This window comes from Dipodomys spectabilis, unplaced genomic scaffold (assembly GCF_019054845.1).
Source record: "Dipodomys spectabilis isolate Male_0828 unplaced genomic scaffold, ASM1905484v1 ptg000003l, whole genome shotgun sequence".
Lineage (NCBI taxonomy): Eukaryota > Metazoa > Chordata > Mammalia > Rodentia > Heteromyidae > Dipodomys > Dipodomys spectabilis.
Window position 1 is genome coordinate 18,157,047 of NW_024870680.1, and position 20,078 is coordinate 18,177,124.

The following is a 20,078-nucleotide window of genomic DNA, read 5'->3' on the forward strand; positions in this document are numbered from 1 at the left end:
AGTAGCTAGGATTGCAGGCGTGAGCCACCAGCTCCTGACATAAGTGGTAATTTGAATACAATAAATTTTAGTTTACATGATAGAGACTAATAAGTGGAAACACCAGGATTTTCACCAAAACAATTCTAATTATCAAGAGAAAAATAAATCACATGTTTCCAAAGTAGAACAGTGTGGTACTTGGAACCTAAATAGAATACTTCTTGAGTGAAGTCATTTCCAGATTCTCATTTTGCACAACCAGTTTTCTGAACACTGATACAACCCCTGGTTTTCAGTAATGAATTGAGCACATATTTATTTAGAGTTAAATAGATGTTTAATACAGAGCTTACTTTCTTATACAGTTCTAACGTGTAAGTTAAATTCTTTATATGAAACTTGCCAGAAAATACACACAACGTTTCAATATTTTAATCCAGTTTACACTGCAAATACATTTGAGAGGGGACATGAGTTAAAACCACAATGTACACAGAATCTGCTTCTTGGTCTAGATCATTTGTGACACTTTTCTCCTTGATGAATAAAGAGTCTGAGAGTAAAGCTAAGACACTGCTAAGGGCTCCTTCTTTAAGGGAGTGATTCCTATATATATATAGTCTTTCAATGACACAAAAACCTTGTTGAAACAACTCTGCATTTTCTGTCAGTGGCAGAGAGAAAAGGGCTGTGATATTAGGAATGATGAAATAAGATTATCTCCCAAACAAACACAGTATCAGGAAGAATCTGGCCCATAGAAAGGTGTACATCCTAGTTATAAGTGAAGGACATTGAATCAGAAAGACTCAAGTAAGGAGGAGAAGATGTTTCAAGAAGCACAGAGGGGATCAGATGCATGGAACACACACCAGGGCCAGGGACAGTGCGCAGAAGTGTCAAAGGGGGTAAAAAAGCTTAAGAGCTGGATCAGCATAGAATCATTGGCTCTGGACATTGTAAAGGATTGAAATATGGATAGACTTCATGGGGAAAGGCACAGTTAGTGAACTTGTAGATGAGAAATGCATTGTATGTAGTGCTGTAAAATGAGACTGAGCCAGCCTGGTAGTCTACAAAAACCCCAACACGTTCAAGAGCGACAGGCAAAGACAGGGGCAAGGACAAAGGAGAATGGGTGGTAGGATCCTCCCCGAAAGCTTTATACTCAGATTTATTCTCCATCCCTATAATCCAGTAACCAAGTTTTGGTCGAGGAACTTCATAAATAGTATGATTATGACTTGGCCTGCGTCTGAAGTGTCTTCCATCACTTAACCCCAGGTGCCAGGATGTTTTCTTAGACACATCTACCTCCCAGTAGTGCTTCCCTGATGTGATTACGAGGGCACCTAGGACTCCTAGGAGAGGTGAATTATTTCCTGGCAATTGAAATGCATTTTGTGAAAAACCTAAAACTTTCTTATGAACTTTCTGAGCGGGGAAAAAATGATCTCTAGAAATTGAAAAAGGTTCTTCTGTGAAAAAGACAGGAGTATACTGGTATCTTATTTTTCTTTGATCCTTAGAAATGTCAATTCTTGAATCGTCATTTGTAGTCACTCTCAGGTGCACTATAGGAAAAAAAATGACATGTTTGGGTAAGGAATACAAGAGAACTCTTTTTGTGAGGTTATAAGCCAAATTACAACAAGAATAGGAGAGATAACTGGAAGGAACTTGAAATCATAAGGAAATAAGGCAAGGTAAGACACTGCAAAAGCATCATTTCTATTTGTGTGTAGCAAAGAGAAACCTAAGTCTGAAAACATAAGACACAGTAACAAAACTAATTCTGAAAGATGGCAAGAAACTTTGATTGCTTCTTACCCCAGTATTGGCGGGCATCAGTCAGCTCTGAAATGACAACAAGAGATCACATCACCACACAGTGTCCACCCTTCACATCTAGAAGCCGCATCTAGAAATGACACCGGCCCCCACTTAGCCCTCACCACAGCTACACCCCCCACAACCACGCCTAACTTCACCTTGAAACGCTTGCAGCACTCCTCTCAGACCAGTTATTGGGAACACTGTCTGTTCTTTCTTGGGGAAAGGTATTGGCTTCTTCATTGTCAAGAGTTCACATCTAGGGATGAGAAGAATGAACCTCTATACCTCAGACTTAATAACCTTCATCACCACCAAACTACCTATTGTTTCACCCTACTGACCATTATATGTACCTACAGTGGGGTCCTGAGAAAAGAAAGAATAGCCTGTAGCTGAAGTCATAATATATACATCTACCTTCTCATTGACTCTCTGGGTGACTTAGAGAAGACTTTAAACTTTCTGAAGCAGTTTCCCCTGTCTAAAATGAAACAGTCAACTTTTCCATCTCAACCTCTCAAAATTCCCAAGAAATGATGAGCTCATGGGTTTTAAATCACAAGAAAATAAGTATATAGGAAAGACTGCCACTTATCTGGGTTCCTAGAAAAAATGGTTACAAAATAAGTTGGCAAAACATGGTTCCTCCTGGATATTCAAGGCATAGAAAGTGTAAAAATCGTATCTGGAGAAACCCAAGAATTTCATAGCCAGTTGACTATTACAGAGGCTCTCAGAGAACTGCTTAGCCTTCAGATTCTCTAGAGGGAAATTACAAACATTGGTGAAAAGGAGGCTTTATGAACACCAAAATAATGCTGCTCTGAAGTCCATGAGTGAGGAGATATGGTGATATTGACAGGCGAAGGGAGCTGCCAGGTGGCTGTGCATCCTTAGACACAAGGATGCCACTTCCTTCACTTTTGTAAAGTCTGTGAGCCACATGGACCATTTGCACCAGAGCCCAAACCCTGTTCTCACAGGTCAAGATGACTATTTTCGAAAACATATATGCAACTGGTTACTTATTTTCAGGAGAAACATGGAAACACATAGGAAGTTTGTTAGTGGAGAATTCTGGGTCTAAAGCAGATAAAGAAGATTTGTTCTATTTAAAATCAATCAAGCACCTATGAGATCCAGGACCAGAGCTGATACAGGCACATTGGGTGAATAAATGGTTATGCCACAAGGGGTCTGCTACCGTATCATCTCATCCCCAATATCACAATATCTTTCCTGATCCATATTGTAAGTTTTCATAGCCTTCACCCCTACCAGAGGATCTAATTTATTCCCAATAGTCTAATACATCCAAACTCTGATTTATGTCCAGAACTTGAGACAATACTACAGGCATATATTCCTGATCTAGGAGATGTTATACTATAATTGTGCACTAGCTAGATCTCCAAATCTTGTCTTACCAAACAAAGGACCCTCCTAGTATCCCACACATACCTTCTCATGATGGTATTCACATCCTAGGGAGAAAGGAGACAACATAATTTAAGAATAGGCTGTACTTTCTTTTAAAGTTTCATCAGAGCCTCACCAAACTCTGATGTGGTGAGGTTAGAAATGACCCAAGTATGAAAGACAAAAAAATGGAAAGAGAAGACTAAATACAGTCATTCCATATCTCCTTAGGAGGTGATTTAAACAATGCATGGGTCTTTCACTTTTTTTTTTTTTTTTTTGGGTCCGGTTGTGAACTCCGGGCCTGGGCGCTGTCCCTCAGCTCTTCAGCTCAAGGCTAGCCCTCTACCACTTGAGCCACAGCGCCACTTCCGGCTTTTTTTTTTTTCTTTTTGCTTATGTGGTGCTGAGGAATCAAACCCAGGGCCTCAGGCATGCAAGGCAAGCACTCTACCACTGAGCCACCTTCCTAGCCCCTCACTTTTTTTTAAACAGATAATATAAACTAACAGTATTTGCCAAGTATTAGGTGGCATCTGAAGTGACTCCAGAAAGAGGTACTACAAAGCCTGAAGGACTTCATAGCCCTTATACACTACATGTGTACATGCATGCGCGTGTGCATGCATGCATGTGTGCATGCACACACACACACACACACACACACACACACACATGCCACTGCAAAAAGAAAAGAGAAGATTTTCTGAATCTAGATATAGGGAACTATTCAAAGACTTACCTGCAGCATCTCCATGGTGGACCCTTCTAACAGACGCTCCACATCTGAGATGAGCTTAGTCACATGCGTGCTCTGCTGGGTAAGCTCATTTTCTGACACTGCCAGGGTTTGCAAACCATCTTCCTCCTCCTTTTTCAGCTTTTGGAGTTCTTTCTCCTCCTCAGTGTCCAGGATACCTCTCCACTGTGTAAAATCAGCCTGAACATTTTGTATCTTGCCCTGTATTTGAGTCTTCAAAATCAAAAGAGGTGGGGGGGTGAGAGAGGGTGAGAGAGAGAGAAGCATTCAGAGTATCAGGTAGGGCTGGAGATTGCTTGGGGAGGTCTCATAGAGAAGGGAAGCTCAAGGAGAGAGTAATTCTTAGGGAACCATGTTTTCCCTTCATGACATTTCAAACCAAGGACCTTAAGTCAGCATGATCAAAGTCTAGCCTGAGACAAAACTGGATGAATGCGTGTGACATAGCTTTAACACAAGATTCACGGTTATCTCTGTCACTCCTCAACCCATTCCTGAACTCTCCTTCAGAATTCAAACACTGAGGACAGAAGTATAATCCATTACCAAATACCTTTCCTCATCAGCATCACAGCAATGGCTTCCCCCAGGAAGTTGGGCTCCTCTGTGATCTCCTCACTCTGCAGCCCCCACCCCACATAGGAAAAGGAGAAGACTAATCAAATGACTTTGGGCCTTATCAACCCTCAGGAAATAGAGAAGCCGGGAGGGAGCTCCTCCCCATTGTTCTGCTCAGTTTGGGCTAACTCCTTCAGAAGTGTCTTTCCTTGCCTGCCAAGAAATTTTGTCTTGTTGGAGTTCATCTTTCCACTTCTCAGATTCTTCCTTGTTCTTCCTCAGCTTGTCCAGAGCTGCCAGGAGCTTGTTCTGTGAATAAGGAAGGAACCACGGCAGAGTCACTGTCTGAACTTTCTCAGCCTCTCCACAAGGGATAACATGGAAGAAATCAGGAAGAGAGTCCAGTTTACAGAAAGGATGAGAACTGTAATTAACTTCTAGCAGTTGGAAGAAAAACTGAGGTGGCAAAAGTCTTCTTGAAGTCTGTCTCAGGTAATAACATAACAATCCTCTTATTAACAACAGAATGGTTCTTTCTGATGGCTTGTTTTGAGCCAGCCCCAAGTTGGCCTCAAACTCTCTTTGTAGCCCAGGCTGACCTAAAACTCTGAATCTTCCTGCTTCAGTCTTCCTATGGTGGTAATTCCTACATTAGAGGCATGTACTACCATACCCACTTACACTGATTCTTCATTGTTGTTTTGTTTTGTAACAGTATAGGAACTCGAACTCAGTACCTTTTGCTCTAGCTTAGCTTTCTCCCTGGCCTCCCTGCTCAAAGCTGGTTCTCTAACCACATAAACCACATTTTCACTTCCAGTTACTTGCTGATTCAATGGAACTAAGAGCATTGTGGACATTTTTGCTTAGGCTGACTTGGAATGGTGATTCTCATATTTCAGTCTCCTGAGTAGCTACTATTGTAGGCATGAGCTACCAACACCAGGATAAATGGATACTTTTTATACAGAAGAGAATTCTGGTCCTCACCAGTGAAAATAGTCTACATCTGAATTCATTTCAATTATTGCTTCATTAAAAGGAACATTCTTGGTCAACAAGTTTCAACCCATGGAAGATACAGTAGAGCAATATTTTCTGCTGCCAAGAGTTCATATTTAGGCTCCTTCTCTTGTAAGACAGCAGATTGCACAGACATGTCCTTTAGGCCTGAGAAAGTCTACATGGAGTGGAAAAGAGTCACACATCTCAGTTCTAGGATGGTGATGTATTTAAACTACAATGAATGCTACCCAGTAGAGATTTCCCTTAGGGACTATTCTGTGCTCTGTCTTCCCTCATCCCTGATTCTTACCTGGTGCTCCTGGGCAACCTCTTCCAAGAGGCATGTGTTGTGACCACGGTGCTGCTGAGATCGCTCACAAAGCCAGCAAATCACCTCCTCATCATCCTTACAGAAGAGCTGGAGTTTCTCACCATGCTGTGGACAATGATGCACATTCTGCTCCTTTGAGCTCAACGTGGCTTTCTTGAGACTCTGCACTATGTTGACCATGTGTCGATGAGGTCGTAAGTCCTCAAAGTTGTAAGGGCTTTGACACACAGGACAATTGCTCTCCGATCCTGTGCCCATGTTGAATTTATAGCTTGAGGTGATACAAGCTTGACAGAAGATATGTCCACAGTCTATGCTCATAGGTTCTGTCATGAGCTCCAGGCAGATGGGGCAGGTCACCTCCTCCTTTATGTTGGCCAAGATTGCTGAAGCCATTGATGGCTGTTTCCCTGTTCCTGCAGGTCCTGACTTTTGAGGCTTCTGATGTTCAGATTCCTGCATGACTGGAAAGGTAAAATGGGGGCAAATTAGAGAGACATGCACTCACGGAGGCACCTGGGAAAACAACTCCAGAACCTGTTCTTGTGCCAGTGAACAACAACTCTCAACTGTCCCCAAAACTCACACTGGCAGAGAGCCACACCCCTAGGAGAGGCATGCAGCTAGAAAGAACCTTGGGAAAACGACATCAGGACCCACCCCTACACAGGAAAGAAGGCTGAAAACCATAACATTCTCCATTCCAGTATCTGTGATGGGAAAGATGCATCTAGCTCCATTAACAACTCTAATCAAATTACAACTCAGAACTGAGGCTCTTTCTCTAAAACAGTCCTAACTCAGGCTATTGCCATAGAAACTGCGGTATGGAACAGCCCTGATCTCTGACAACACAGCAGAGAGGCACTCCTCCCCCTCCCTCCTTTTTGAACATAGTTTATTTTTTCTCTCTCTTTTTCTTCTTTCTCTTCATTCATTTTTAGAGAACATAAATCTCCAAGTTGAATGTTCTGGGTCTACTGATAGGATGATTTGAAATATGTATTTATGCAATTTATAATGTGTTATTTGCAATATACCCATGTAATATCCTACTTTTCCTTATGTCACCTCTCTCTTTTCAAAAGTAGAGCTTACATTTGACAGGAGGTAGCAATTACCTTAGGCCTTCTACAGAAGACACTATCAGGGTGCCTTCTCTTTACTTGACTCCTTTCTTCTACAACATAGACTACAAGGGGTATTTTGTTTCTTCTTTTCTCCTTCCTTTCCCTTTGTTTTATTTTTTCTTCTTCTTCTCCTTCCTCTCCCTCATTTATATCCTCCACCACATTCATTCTCTCTCTTGCTCTTGTCTTTTCTCCTCTCACTCCCCTAAAACTAGTACCCCTCTCATTCAAATACACCCTGGAAAACTAGCCCTCCCCATCCTAACCTTACCTTACAATCTCAATGCTTTCATCTGAGAGTCAAACATAACAGTACAATTCCACAACACAACTGAGTCCTACATCTCCACTGAATGATCCCTATAAGCCCTGAACCCAGATAAGTAAATCTCAATAAAGGGACAGAACTCTAGCTGCCTAGTCATCCGAGAACACAAGGAAGAGCTTATTTAGAAGATCATAGATTCCCAAAAGATAACACCAAAAGGTTCTTCAAATGGACAGAAGACACCACAGAAATACTAGAAATATGCAAATCCAAGGAAATACAATGATCACTCCAAACAGAGCAGGGAAATAGGGCCCTAGAAGACATTTCACAAAATGCACTAAAAGCATTGCTGATAAATTTAATTAATGAATTTTTTTTTCTTTTTTGTTGGTTGTGGAGCTTGAACTCTGTGCTTGGGCGCTGTCCTTGAGTTCTTCAGCTCAAGGTGAGCGCTCTATTGCTTGAGCCACAGAGCCACTTCCGGTTTTCTAGTGGTTTATTGGAGATAACAGTCTCACGGACTTTCCTGCCCAGGCTGGCTTTGAACCGCGACCCTCAGCTCTCAGCCTCCTGAGTAGCTAGGATTGCAGGCGTGAGCCACCAGTACCTGGCAATGAATAATTTGAAATTATATATAAGACAATTCGTGAGCATTGTGGTCTCTATGAATTCTTCCATTATTCTTTTACCCTCATAAACAAAAAGCGAAATCAAGTTCAAGAAATGTCAAAGGAGTTCAGTGAGAAAGTAGCCACCCAGTTAAAGGAGATTAAGAAAAATACAAACAAATTAGTGATGTAAAGAGGTCCTTAAAAATCCTAAAACAAGACTTCAATAAAGAGATAGAAACCCTCAGAAAAGACCAAACAGAAATCAGAGAATTAAACAATGAAGTAAAAAGCTTCTGTGGCCGAATAGATAAAGTAGAAGGCAAAAATCTTAGATCCAGAAGACAGAACAGATCAAATTGAATGACAGGCAGTTATTATATAATAAAAACCCAAGAAACAAGAAAGAAGCCTTCACGAATTATGAGACTCAATCAAAGATCCAACTTAAGCCTAATAGGTATTCAGGAATGGAAAGAGGAGATAGTCAAGAGGATGGGAAACATATTTCACAGAATCCTAGCAGAGAACTTCCTAAATGTCCGAAAAGAAAGGCCTGTTCAGATACAAGAAGCATTTAAGACACCCAACATCACGGATCAGAGCAGAACATCCTACTGCCACATTATAATTCACATGGGATCAATAGAGAGACCAAGCAAAGGATCCTAAAAGCTGTCAGAGAGCTTGATTACCAAGGAACAACAGTCCAAATAAACACAGACTTCTCAGCTGAGACCATGAAAGCAAGAAGAGCCTGGTATGATGTATTCCAAACCCTAAAATCAAACAATGATTAACCCAGCATACTGCACCAGTGAAGTGCTCCTTCATAACTGAAGGACAAATGAAAACATGCTATAACAAAGATTAAGACAATTTATATCCACCAAGCCAGCATGCCAAAAAATATTTAAAGATATCCTTCATATAATAAATCAACAAGGATGCAATGTTGGCAGAGAAAATGTCCCTTACCAGAGAGCCAGATAAATATAGTAAGAATAGAAGAGTCACAGCCCCTAAAGAAGGAGATCACTGGCAGGCATTACCAGACACCTCTCAATCCTAACCCTCAATATCCATGAACTTAACTTTCCTATTAAAAGACATAGACTGATACTTGGATCCAAGAAAGACTAGACCATCTGTTGTCTACAAGAGACACATCTTGCCAACAAAAGCAGACACAGTCTCAAAGTGAAAGGTTGTAATAAAATCTTTTAAGCAAATGGGCCCAAGGATGCCCACTCTCTCCACTCCTATTCAATATAGTACTGCAATTCCTACCAAGAGCAAGAAGGCAAGAGAATCCCACCTAAGAGATTCTCTCTCTCTCTCCCTCTCTCTCTCTCTCTCTCTTTTCCTGGTCCCAGGGCTTGAACTCAGGGCCTGGATACTATCCCTGAACTTCTTTTGCTCAAGGCTAGCACTCTACCACTGGAGCCACAACACCACTTCCGGCTTTTTCTGTGTATGTGGTACTGAGGAATCGAATCCAGGGCTTCATGCATGCTAGGCAAGAACTCTACCACTGAGCCACCTTCCCAGCCCCTTCCTCCCCGGCTCTCCCCCATCCCCTGCCTCATAAGATTCTTAGGTAATCAAACATCTATTCTTGTCTTTTCTTTCCAAGACCTAAAGCACCAAATAATTTCTTCATGAAGATTTTTACATTTGCACTGCTCTCAGCATGGATTGCTTCCTTTGAATTAGTAAGATTCATTCTGGTATTTTCTCTACAGGTTGTCCTTATGAGAAAGAGCTGTTCTGACTACTTCATCTGGTTTTTAAACAATATCACCAATGGCCAGATGCTTGCAAGGATTTCTTTTCTTACCACTCCATAATCAACAAACATTTCCCTGTCTGCATGCACACAGTATGTTAATTCTTTCTTTAGTTATACAAATAGTGATCATATTTGTTTTAAAAGGTTATCTTCAATATATTGAGCTAGCATGAATTTAATCTGTTCAGGTTCCTCTTTCAGAGATCTATCCTATACCTGTACAGAGTTAATCAAGACAAAAAGATTCAATTTACAAAGACAAAATGAATACCAGAACAACAAAAGTATGGAAGTAGATTCTAAACAGTGGCAGGTACAAGGAATCTGATTTTGTAAATGTTGGTATTTAAGTTGGCCTAGAAACTCAAAGCCCTTGATAGGTTTCAAAAATCATGAATGCATGTGTTTGCTGAGAAGAGATAACACAGATGCATGCATGGAATCACACACAATCGTGTGTGTGTGTGTGTGTGTGTGTGTGTGCTTGTGCTGATCTTGGTGTTTGAACTCAGGGCCTGGGTGTTGTCTTTGAACATTTTGCTCAAAGCTAGTGCTATACCGCTTGAGCCACAGCTCTACTTTCTTTGGGGTAGGGGTTAAGGAGGGATGGAGGTAAGTTTAATGGAAACCAAGAGTCTCATGGACTTTCCTTCCTGGGCTAGCTTTGAACCATGATTCTCAGATCTCAGGCTTCTAAATATTTGAGCCACCCGTGCCTAGAAACATAAGTTTATCTTTTAAAACACACCTTGAACATTTTCCTAGACAGATTATCCATTAGGACACAAATCAAGTCCCACTAAGATCAATAAGACCAAAATGATTTAAAGCATGTTTGCTAATCACACAGTGTGAAACTAGAATTGGACAGTAAGGAAGACTTGGGGGAAACCTCGCAAATATTTGGAAGTTATACAACATTCTCTTGAACCATCAATGACTCAAAACAGAAATAAAAAGGAAATCAGAGCTGACAGCACAAAGCAAAAGCATTAATAAGAGCATTTTTGTTGTTGGTCATGGAGTTTGAACTCTGGGCCTGGGTACTATCCCTCAGCTCTTCAGCTCAAGGGAAACACTCTACTACTTGAGTCACAGTGCCACTTGTTTTGTTTTGTTTTTCTAGTGATTTATTGGAGATAAGAGTCTCACAGACTTTCCTGCCCATTGGCTTTGAACTGTGATCCTCAGATCTCAGCCTCCTAAGTAGCTACGATTACAAGTGTGAGCCACCAGTACTGGACTAACGAGAGCATTTCATAGCAGTAAAGTATTAGACTAAGAAAAGAAGCAGGATATCAGATAAATATCCTAGTTCTAATCCTCTAGAATTAGGAAAGGAAAAAGCTAAATGGAAAGTTAGCAGAAGGAAAAAAATGAACAAATATATATCAAAAGACCACAAAAGAAATTAACCAAAATGTTTATTTTCAAACTAAACAAAATTTTCAATTTTTTAACTAAAACCAAATACTAACCAAAAATACAATAAATTCTAATCAAATAAATACAACAAATTCCAACTAAAATACAAATTAAAAATACTGACATGACTTGAATAAAATCTGAAGCAGAAGTGGACACTTTATAATAAATGCTTCAAGAATTAAAATGGGGGGTTGGGAAGGTGGCTCAGTGGTAGAGTGCTTGCCTTGCATGCATGAGCCCCTGGGTTCGATTCCTCAGCACCACATAAGCAGAAAAAGCCAGAAGTGGCGCTGTGGCTCAAGTGGTAGAGTGCTAGCCTTGAGCTGAAGAGCTGAGGGACAGCGCCCAGGACCAGAGTTCAGGACCCACAACCGACAAAAAAAAAAAAAGAATTAAAATGGATCATAAAGGACTAATAGGAACAAATAAATGGATAACACAAAGGAAATTGATTATTTCTGAAAATACAACTTGCAAAGACTGAATTAAGAAGACGTAAAAATCAAATAGATGAATAAAATAAGGAGACAAAAAGTATAATTAAAACCTCTTAATGTAGGAAAGCTTAGAATCAGATAGCTTCAAAAGACAAACAGGCCACTGTAATGAAAAAAATAGAGTTAACATCTCTGTTGAACTCAAAAAGTAACACGTATAAACAAAACACCAGGAAACTGAATTCAATAACTTACCAGAAAGATTATAATTAAGATGGGTGCTGGGTGCCTATAATCCTAGCTACTCAGAAGGCTGAGATCTGCAAATTGCAGTTTGTAGCCAGCCTGGGCAGGAAAATCTGTGAGACTGTTATCTCCAATAAAACTATTCAGGAAAGGGCTGGGAAGGTGGCTCAGTGGTAGAGCGCTTGCCTTGCACTCATGAGGCCCTGGGTTTGATTCCTCAGCACCACATAAGCAAAAAGAAAAAAGCCGGAAGTAGCGCTGTGGCTCAAGTGGTAGAGCACTAGCCTTGAGCTGAAGAGCTGAGGGACAGTGCCCAGGTCCACAGTTCAAGCCCCACGACCAGACCACTCCCCCCCTCCCCCCAAAAAAAATACTCAGAAAAGCCCAAAAGTGGTGCTGTGGCTCAAGTAGTAGAGTGCTAGCCTTGAGCCCAAAGAAGCTCAGGGAAGGTACCCAGGCCCTGAGTTCAAGCCTGAGGATAGACAAAGAAAAAAAAAAAGATTATAAATAAAAAGCAATTGGGATTAATATGTGGCATTCAAGATTAATATATAACATACCACATCAATAGGGTTATGAAAGATATAAAACTATTATTAAGAGGGTTGAGAATGTGGCTTAGTAGTAGAGTGCTAGCCTAGCATGCATGAAGCCCTGGGTTTGATTCCTCAGTACTACATAAACAGAAAAAGCCGAAAGTGGCGCTGAGGCTCAACTGGTAGAGTGCTAGCCTGGAGCAGAAGGAGCTCAGGGACAGTACCCATGAGTTCCAGCTCCAGGACTGGCAAAATAAAAAGTAAAAAAGATAAAAAATAAGCACATTTAATAAAGTTTAATTTCCTTTCATAATTGCAACTCTAAAATAATGTAAGTATAGAAAGAATTTCCCTCAGCATAATTAAGCCCATATCTGAAAATTCCATAGCTAACATTATAAGTATGGAAAAAAACCAAAAAGCTTTTCCTCTAAAATCTAGCAGAAGACAAGAATACCCACTTCACTTTCTGTCCCTTGAAGTGCCAACAAGTACAAGCAATGAGGAGAAAAAGACTTGAAAATCGTAAAAGAAACACTGCACTTGTATAAATGAAATTACTAAAGAAAACCCCAGACATGGTAAACCATTGTGAGAACCAACGACTTCGGTAAAGTTGTAAAATAGAAAATAACAATAGAGGCTGGCGCGCCCGTGCCGTCCGCGCGGCAGGGCTGAGGTGATGTTGCTCTTCGGCCCCGGCTGCGGGAACCGGCTGATAGTGGAGGAGGGACAGCGTTGCCACCGCTTCGCCTGCAACACTTGCCCCTACGTGCACAATATCACCCGCAAGGTCACAAACCGGAAGTACCCGAAGCTGAAGGAAGTGGATGACGTCCTCGGGGGGGAGCCGCTGCCTGGGAGAACGTGGACTCCACCGCAGAGCCGTGTCCCAAATGCGAACATCCCCGCGCTTACTTCATGCAGCTTCAGACCCGCTCTGCGGGCGAGCCAATGACTACCTTCTACAAGTGCTGCACTGCCCCGTGCGGACACCGCCGGAGGGATTAGACGCCTCAGTCTGTGTCAAGAACAGATGGGCTGTGCAACTGTCTTCCGAAGTAGGGGCCAGTGAACTGGGAAAGTCCATCTGACAGTCAGTAAAGGAAGCCATTAATGCCCAGATAGGTGTACATGGTCAGTGTGCCAGGCCTGAGTGCTGTCTCTGAGCTTTTTTTATTTTGCTCTGAATGAGCATTCTACCTCTTGAGCCACAGCTCCACTTCTGGCTTTTGGGCAGTGAATTGGAGACCAGAGTCTCGTGGACGTTTCTGCAGGTGCTGGCTTCAAACTGAGGTCCTCATATCTGTCTCTGAGTAGCTTGAATTACAGGTGTAATCTACCAGCACCTGGTATGATTTTTTTTTTGGGGGGGGGGTGTGGAGTGGAGGGGACCTATGAACAAGTGTACCTAGTTTGAAGTCCTATGTCTTCATTCATCATTCACATTTACTGGTCAGTTGACATTTCCTGACTACCACCCAACACGCTGATGTCTGTACAGCTTAGTACATTAGAAGGTTAAAGTTAATTTAACCATTAGTTGTAAAGTTATATAATCAAAATTTATTTTGTGAACTTTTCTGCTAGGGCTGACCTCAAATCGCAAACCTCCCAACGTCAGCCTCTATGAGTCACTGGTCCCTGGCTGTCACGAGTTTTGGTGAGGACATGGTGGGAAAATCAGCGAGAGCCCCTAAGAATGGGGTAACAATATCTCACTGAAACATTCAATGAAAAGGAGGTAATACGGAAAGAAAAAAGGGTCAAAGAAGCTGTAGGGTCTGCAGAAAGAAAAGGCAGAGTAGCATAAGTAAGTCTTCCTATCAGCAGTTACTATGGTGTCCATGGAGTAAACTCACGTGGCTGAAAGGTGTGGCATTGAGATAGTTACAGCATACTGGATCTAGCGACTATAGTGTATGTAGTCCTCACAGGAATTATCTTCAAAGAGCATTTCTCAATGGTCATTACTGAATAGTCATTCTTATAATGCATCCCTATGATACATTTTAAAAAAGAAACTAAGTAGTTCTCTAAAGAGGTCCCAGTTCCACAAGTCAGGTTATGAGTAAGTGCTTCTTGAGCAATATCACCCCTTCCACTGTTCTTACCCTTTTCCCACTCTCAGCCCTACCATCATTACATTGTTCAGTTTTTGCATAATGTACAATGTACATGGACTATAATGACTGTATTTGTTTTCTCTTCTCCCTCAATTTGTGTATGGTACAGTTTATAAACAGGCACAGGAAGATTAACAATAGTACAGCAGAGACTAGAGCAAGATACTTAATAAAAGTTATGTGAATGATCTCTCAAAAAAAAAAAAAAGAAAATAAAAATAGAGGGTTGGAAATGTGGTTCAATTCTTCAGTATCGCATAAACAGGAAAAGCCAGAAGTGGCCCTTTGGCTCAGGTGGTAGAGTGCTAGCCTTGAGCAAAATAAGCTCAGGGACAGTGCTCAGGCCCTGAGTTCAAGCCCCAGGACTAGAAAAATAAATACATAAATAAATAGAAAAATTAAGTACCTTTTTCTTTGTTTGTTTTTCAGAGCTGAGGATCGAACTCAGAGCCTTGCCCTTGCTAGGCAAGTACTCTTCCACTGACCTAAATCCCCAACCCCTACATACATTTTTGTACACAAATAATGAACAACTTGAGAAAGAATTAAAGAAAACTATTCCAGAGATGGGCATGATAGGGCTCAGCACTGGGGAGGTTGAGGCAGGAGAATTTTGAGTTAAAAGCCAGCCTGGAATATACAGTATGTTGCTGTGAAAGAAGAGAGGGAAGAAGGGAGGGAGAGAAAGAGATCCAAAACAAAGATAGTTGAGAATAAGTTCAACAAAATAGATAAGTGATCTGCACACTGAAACTATAACTAATGAAAAGAAAGAAATTAAAGAGATCATAAATATATGTAAAGATAGCATACGCCCCATGTTCATGGATTGAAAGAATTGCCATTGTTAAAATACCCTTATGTGTCCAAAGCCAGTTACAGATTCAGTGTAATTCTTGTCAATTCCAGTGATACTCTTTACACAATAAGAAAAGCGTTGTTAAAAATGACAAAACCTAGCCGGTGGCTCATGCCTGTAATCCTAGCTACTCAGGAGGCTGAAATCTGAGGATCGCAGTTCAAAGCCAGCCCGGGCAGGAAAGTCCGTGAAATCTTATCTCCAATAAACCACCAGAAAACCGGAAGTGGCACTGTAGCTGAAGTGGTAGAGGGCTAGCCTTGAGCTGAAGAGGGACAGTGCTCAGGCCCAGAGTTCAAGCCCCACGACCGACAAATAAAATAAAATAAAATAACAAAACCTTGCAAGTGGCCAAAGTAATTCTAAAAAAGCAAGCCTAGAAGTATCACACTGGCTAAGTTGAAAAGCACTGTTAAAGAAAACAATACTGACATGAAAACAGACACAGAGTAGAAATAAACCTAAAACATATACTGAAGTAATTTTTGGCTAAGACACTACAAAGACACTAGGACAATCTCTTCAGAAAATTGGGCTGAGAAAACATAACTTCTATATGGTAAGGAAAATTGCTAGGATGGAGTATCATGTCTAAAGAAATAAGGCACACTGAGAATACAAATCTAAACCTAAAAAATAATGCCAACATTATGAAATGGGAGAGGAAGGACTATTTGGAGATAGGAACTAATGCTATGGGGAGGGGGAGGGTGGAAGAAGAGGGTGAAAGGAAGGAGGAGAGTATGATCTAGTACTTCATATGCATATGTGAAAACAGATGAATACAAACCCACTAGTATTTGTTCAAAAGGAGGGATGCAAGGAAACAGAATGAACAACAATGAAGTAATTTATTATTATTATTATTTGCTTGTAGGTCTTTTAGAAATCTTAAAATGACATTCATTTATACAATTAATATGTTGTGAAAAAATTGAGGGAAAGAAAAGAGATTTGGTCTAAGCTCATCTTTCTTGTAACAGATAACATTGTTTTACTTTACTCCTAGTGAGTATGTGCAGGATTCTGTGTGTGTGTGTCTGTGTGTGTGTGTGTGTGTGTGTGTGTGTGCTGGTCCTGGGGCTTGAACTCAGGGCTTTGGCGCTGACTCTTCTCTTTCAACTTTTTGGTGAATAACTGCAGGGAAGAGTCTCACAGACTTTCCTGCCCAGCATGGGTTCAAACCTGGGTCCTCAGATTTCAGCTTCCTGAGCAGCTAGGATTACAAGTATGACCTATTAGTGCCCCTAGGCACAAGTAATTTTTTAAAAACAAAATTTAATAAAGTGGGACATCAGCTGTTCTCTTCTGTGGGTGGGGCAGGAGGCACAGAGCAGACTCCAATATCCATGGAGAATGTCTTTGAGGAAAAACTAGCAATGCTCAGGTTCGAGTGCAGCACTGGAGTTACTCCAATTTACCTATTCCCTGTGTACAGGAATATCCAGAAATTGAAACTGAATGGATTGGTCATATAGTTGTCAGGAAATTGCTGCTGAACACATTAATATTGCTCACCCAAAACAAAATCTTTCTCTTGCTCTTTATCTGGAGAATCATGGGTGCTTTCCAGAAAGGTTGCTCAATTTCCCGTAAAGACAAATCTAAGTTTCACTTTCCACTTCCCTTAAGGACTTTTAAACTTTCGGTTCATGGGGGGGTGGGAGGCGGGGGAAGGGACACTTGCTCTTTGAAAGGCATATTGTCACAAAATTAAGAGCAGGAAAACATTTGGCAAGTTTGATAACGATTTAAACACAAGTGACTACAAAGCCACACCGACTGGGAGCTTCTCTCCAAGTATTGAACTGTGCAAAGGGTACACTTCTGAGTTTGATCCTTCTTAACTTTCATTTGTTTATTTGAATGGGGGGGATTGGTCAAAATCCACCTGTAATAAATCCTTCAATAGGTAAGTTTTATTTATTTATTTATTTATTTTGGGTCCGGTCGTGGGGCCTGAACTCTGGGCCAAGTCAAGACTCAGAAAGCTGTTGCAGCTCTCCAAGGATCACTAACTTTTCTCATGTCTCCTACTCGAAAGCAGAACCTAGCCAACAGATGGGACGCACCTTTTCTGACTTGGTCGGGTGAAATGGACATTTCAGAAGAAGTGGTGTAACAATAAAATTCTGAGACACGTGAAGGTGCTCCTTTTTCACTTAATAAGTTTTACTTACTTTTTTTCTTTCTTTAAAACAATTTTTAGTGGTTAATTTGTTCTTTAATTCATTTTTTGTGTATGTGGTACCTGAAGGATCGACCCCCACCCTGTTTTCCCAGGCACACACGAACATCAGGCAAGCCACCAAAGATCTGTGCAGAGTGCCTGACAGCGCTGTCCCTCAGCTCTTCAGCTCAAAGCTAGTGCTCTACCACTTGAGCCACAGCGCCACTTCCGGCTTTTTTCTTTTTGTTCATGTGGTGCTATGAATCAAACCCAGGGCCTCAGGCATGCAAGGCAAGCGCTCTACCACTTGAGCCACAGTGCCACTTCCAGCTTTTTTCTTTTTGTTTATGTAGTGCTGAGGAATCAAACCCAGGGCCTCAGGCATGCAAGGCAAGCGCTCTACCACTGAGCCACCTTCCCAGCCCTTCATTCCTTTTCAAAGATCCTTCTGGCTTGGCACCTGTTGCTGGCAGGGAGAGATCACGCGGACTCCCTTCACCAAGGAGCAATTCAGAATTACAGAGTACAGAAGAGATGGCAGAAGACTGCATCTGGGAAAGTCGCTCTCCCCTCAGGAAGCAGCCTTTGGCCACCTTTAACCCCCTTTTTCTCCCCAGGCCTCCCCTCCACAGGCACTGCTCACAGTCTGCGCTCTCACAGGAAGCCTGCTGGCTGGGCTCCCCCTCTCTTCAGAGCAACTGGCCTGACAAATAATTAAACTCACCCAAGCTTCAGTGCCTTTCTTCTACAGTTTCCCAAACTCTGACTCTTCCAGTTGCTTTCAGATGCCATGGAGGGAAGTGAAGGGTTCCAGGAAGTCAGTATTTGCTCTTCAGAATCAAAGTCCACTTTGAGCAAAGAAGGAAGGGAAAGAGAAACCACAGATCAATGGGCTAGAGACTCACATATTTCTTTCACAGGAGAGCTGTTACTGAGAATTTACTTTTTTTTTTTTTTGTCAGTCGTGGGGCTTGAACTCTGGGCCTGGGCGCTGTCCCTCAGCTCTTCAGCTCAAGGTGAGCGCTCTACCACTTGAACCACAGCACTACTTCTGGTTTTCTGGTGGTTTATTGGAGATTAAAGAGTCTCATGGACTTTCCTGCTCTGGCTGGCTTTGAGCTGCAGTCCTCAGATCTCAGCCTCCTGAGTAGCTAGGATTACAGGTGTGAGCCATCTGTGCCCAGCGAGAATTTACTCTTAACTATGTCTTTATTTCAGCATCCAGGAGGCAGTGGTAAGGTGGATCAGGAATTTGAGGCAAGCATGGGACATAGTGGGCTCTAAGCCATTCTGGGTGATGTAACTCTTCCTCAGAAATAAGTAAATACAGGAGGGGAATGTGGCTCAGTGATAGAGTGCTTGCTTAGGATGCATGAGGCCCTGGGTTTGATTCATTGGTACTGTTAGGAAAAGGGAAGAGAAAGGAAGGAAACAATCTGGACTTGATCTTCCACAGACTAGTATTGTTTATTGAGGAACAGCGAGCCACACAGCCTTTCTATGGGCTTGGGAGCTGTGTCCAAGGGGTGGGGCCGGAGTCAAGGTTTTATGGAGTCTGAGCAAGGAGTCAGAGGTTGCTTGAGTTTAGTATAGGGGTGGAGAGGTAGGAGGTGACTGTAGATGCAGGCAGAGAATCCCTTATCCAAGGTCTCAAGCTTTCTTAATAGTCAGACAGCTCTACATCTGTCTTGCCTAAATGGTTTGACCTTTACAGGGTCTAGTTCTGTCTTCCAACCTCTTAACCCTCTCCAGGTTCACACCTTGGCCTCAGCGCCTTACAGGTTAGGCCCACAATGGAATGTTTACAACCAGGCTCAGATTGTCTTGCCTGCTGTCAGGCACTCTGCACAGATCTTTGGTGGCTTGCCTGATGTTCGTGTGTGCCTGGGAAAACAGGGTGGGGGTCGATCCTTCAGGTACTATATACACAAAAAATGAATTAAAGAACAAATTAACCACTAAAAATTGTTTTAAAGAAAGAAAAAAAGTAAGTAAAACTTATTAAGTGAAAAAAGGAGCACCTTCACGTGTCTCAGAATTTTATTGTTACACCACTTCTTCTGAAATGTCCATTTCACCCGACCAAGTCAGAAAAGGTGCGTCCCATCTGTTGGCTAGGTTCTGCTTTTGAGTAGGAGACATGAGAAAAGTTAGTGATCCTTGGAGAGCTGCAACAGCTTTCTGAGTCTTGACTTGGGGGTTTGTGTCACAATGCTAATTTTACTCTTGCTTAATCCCAGGTTGTTTGTTATGTTCAGTGTTATTCAATATATGACATTATTTCAGTGGAGAAGGTAAGACTCTTTCTTAACAGGAGTATGGATACCTCTAACACAATTCCATCTAACACATATTGCAAACACACCAATGGTTTATCTTACATAAAATAGCAGGTCAATAAGTGTGACATTTATTGTTCAAATAATCAAGAAAGTGGTAATGAATGATAAAAGAACAAAATTCAAGGTTCTTAGCTGTCCTGAGAAGTTCATTTCAGGTTTGCCATTTCCTTCAATGAGCCTAAGGAAGAAAAGGATTTTTGTATGATCCTGAGGGCAATAGAATCACTGAAGAATTTCACAGT

At 41.6% G+C, this 20,078-nt stretch overlaps 1 protein-coding gene and 1 pseudogene across 1 annotated transcript; one reads left to right on the forward strand and one right to left on the reverse strand.

Annotated features, from left to right (window-relative positions):
* Positions 1-392: 392 nt before the first annotated feature.
* LOC122114980 (tripartite motif-containing protein 5-like) lies at positions 393-18,323 on the reverse strand. The gene is made up of 8 exons (XM_042688253.1): positions 18,219-18,323; positions 5,877-6,355; positions 4,769-4,873; positions 3,980-4,210; positions 3,280-3,302; positions 1,974-2,074; positions 1,813-1,839; positions 393-1,556 (listed from the first exon to the last, which is right to left on the reverse strand). The coding sequence occupies exons 2-8, from the start codon at positions 6,351-6,353 to the stop codon at positions 913-915; spliced, it is 1,608 nt and encodes a 535-aa protein (XP_042544187.1). The 5' UTR covers positions 6,354-6,355; positions 18,219-18,323; the 3' UTR covers positions 393-912.
* Positions 12,976-13,350, forward strand: LOC122115004 (annotated as a pseudogene).
* Positions 18,324-20,078: the final 1,755 nt, after the last annotated feature.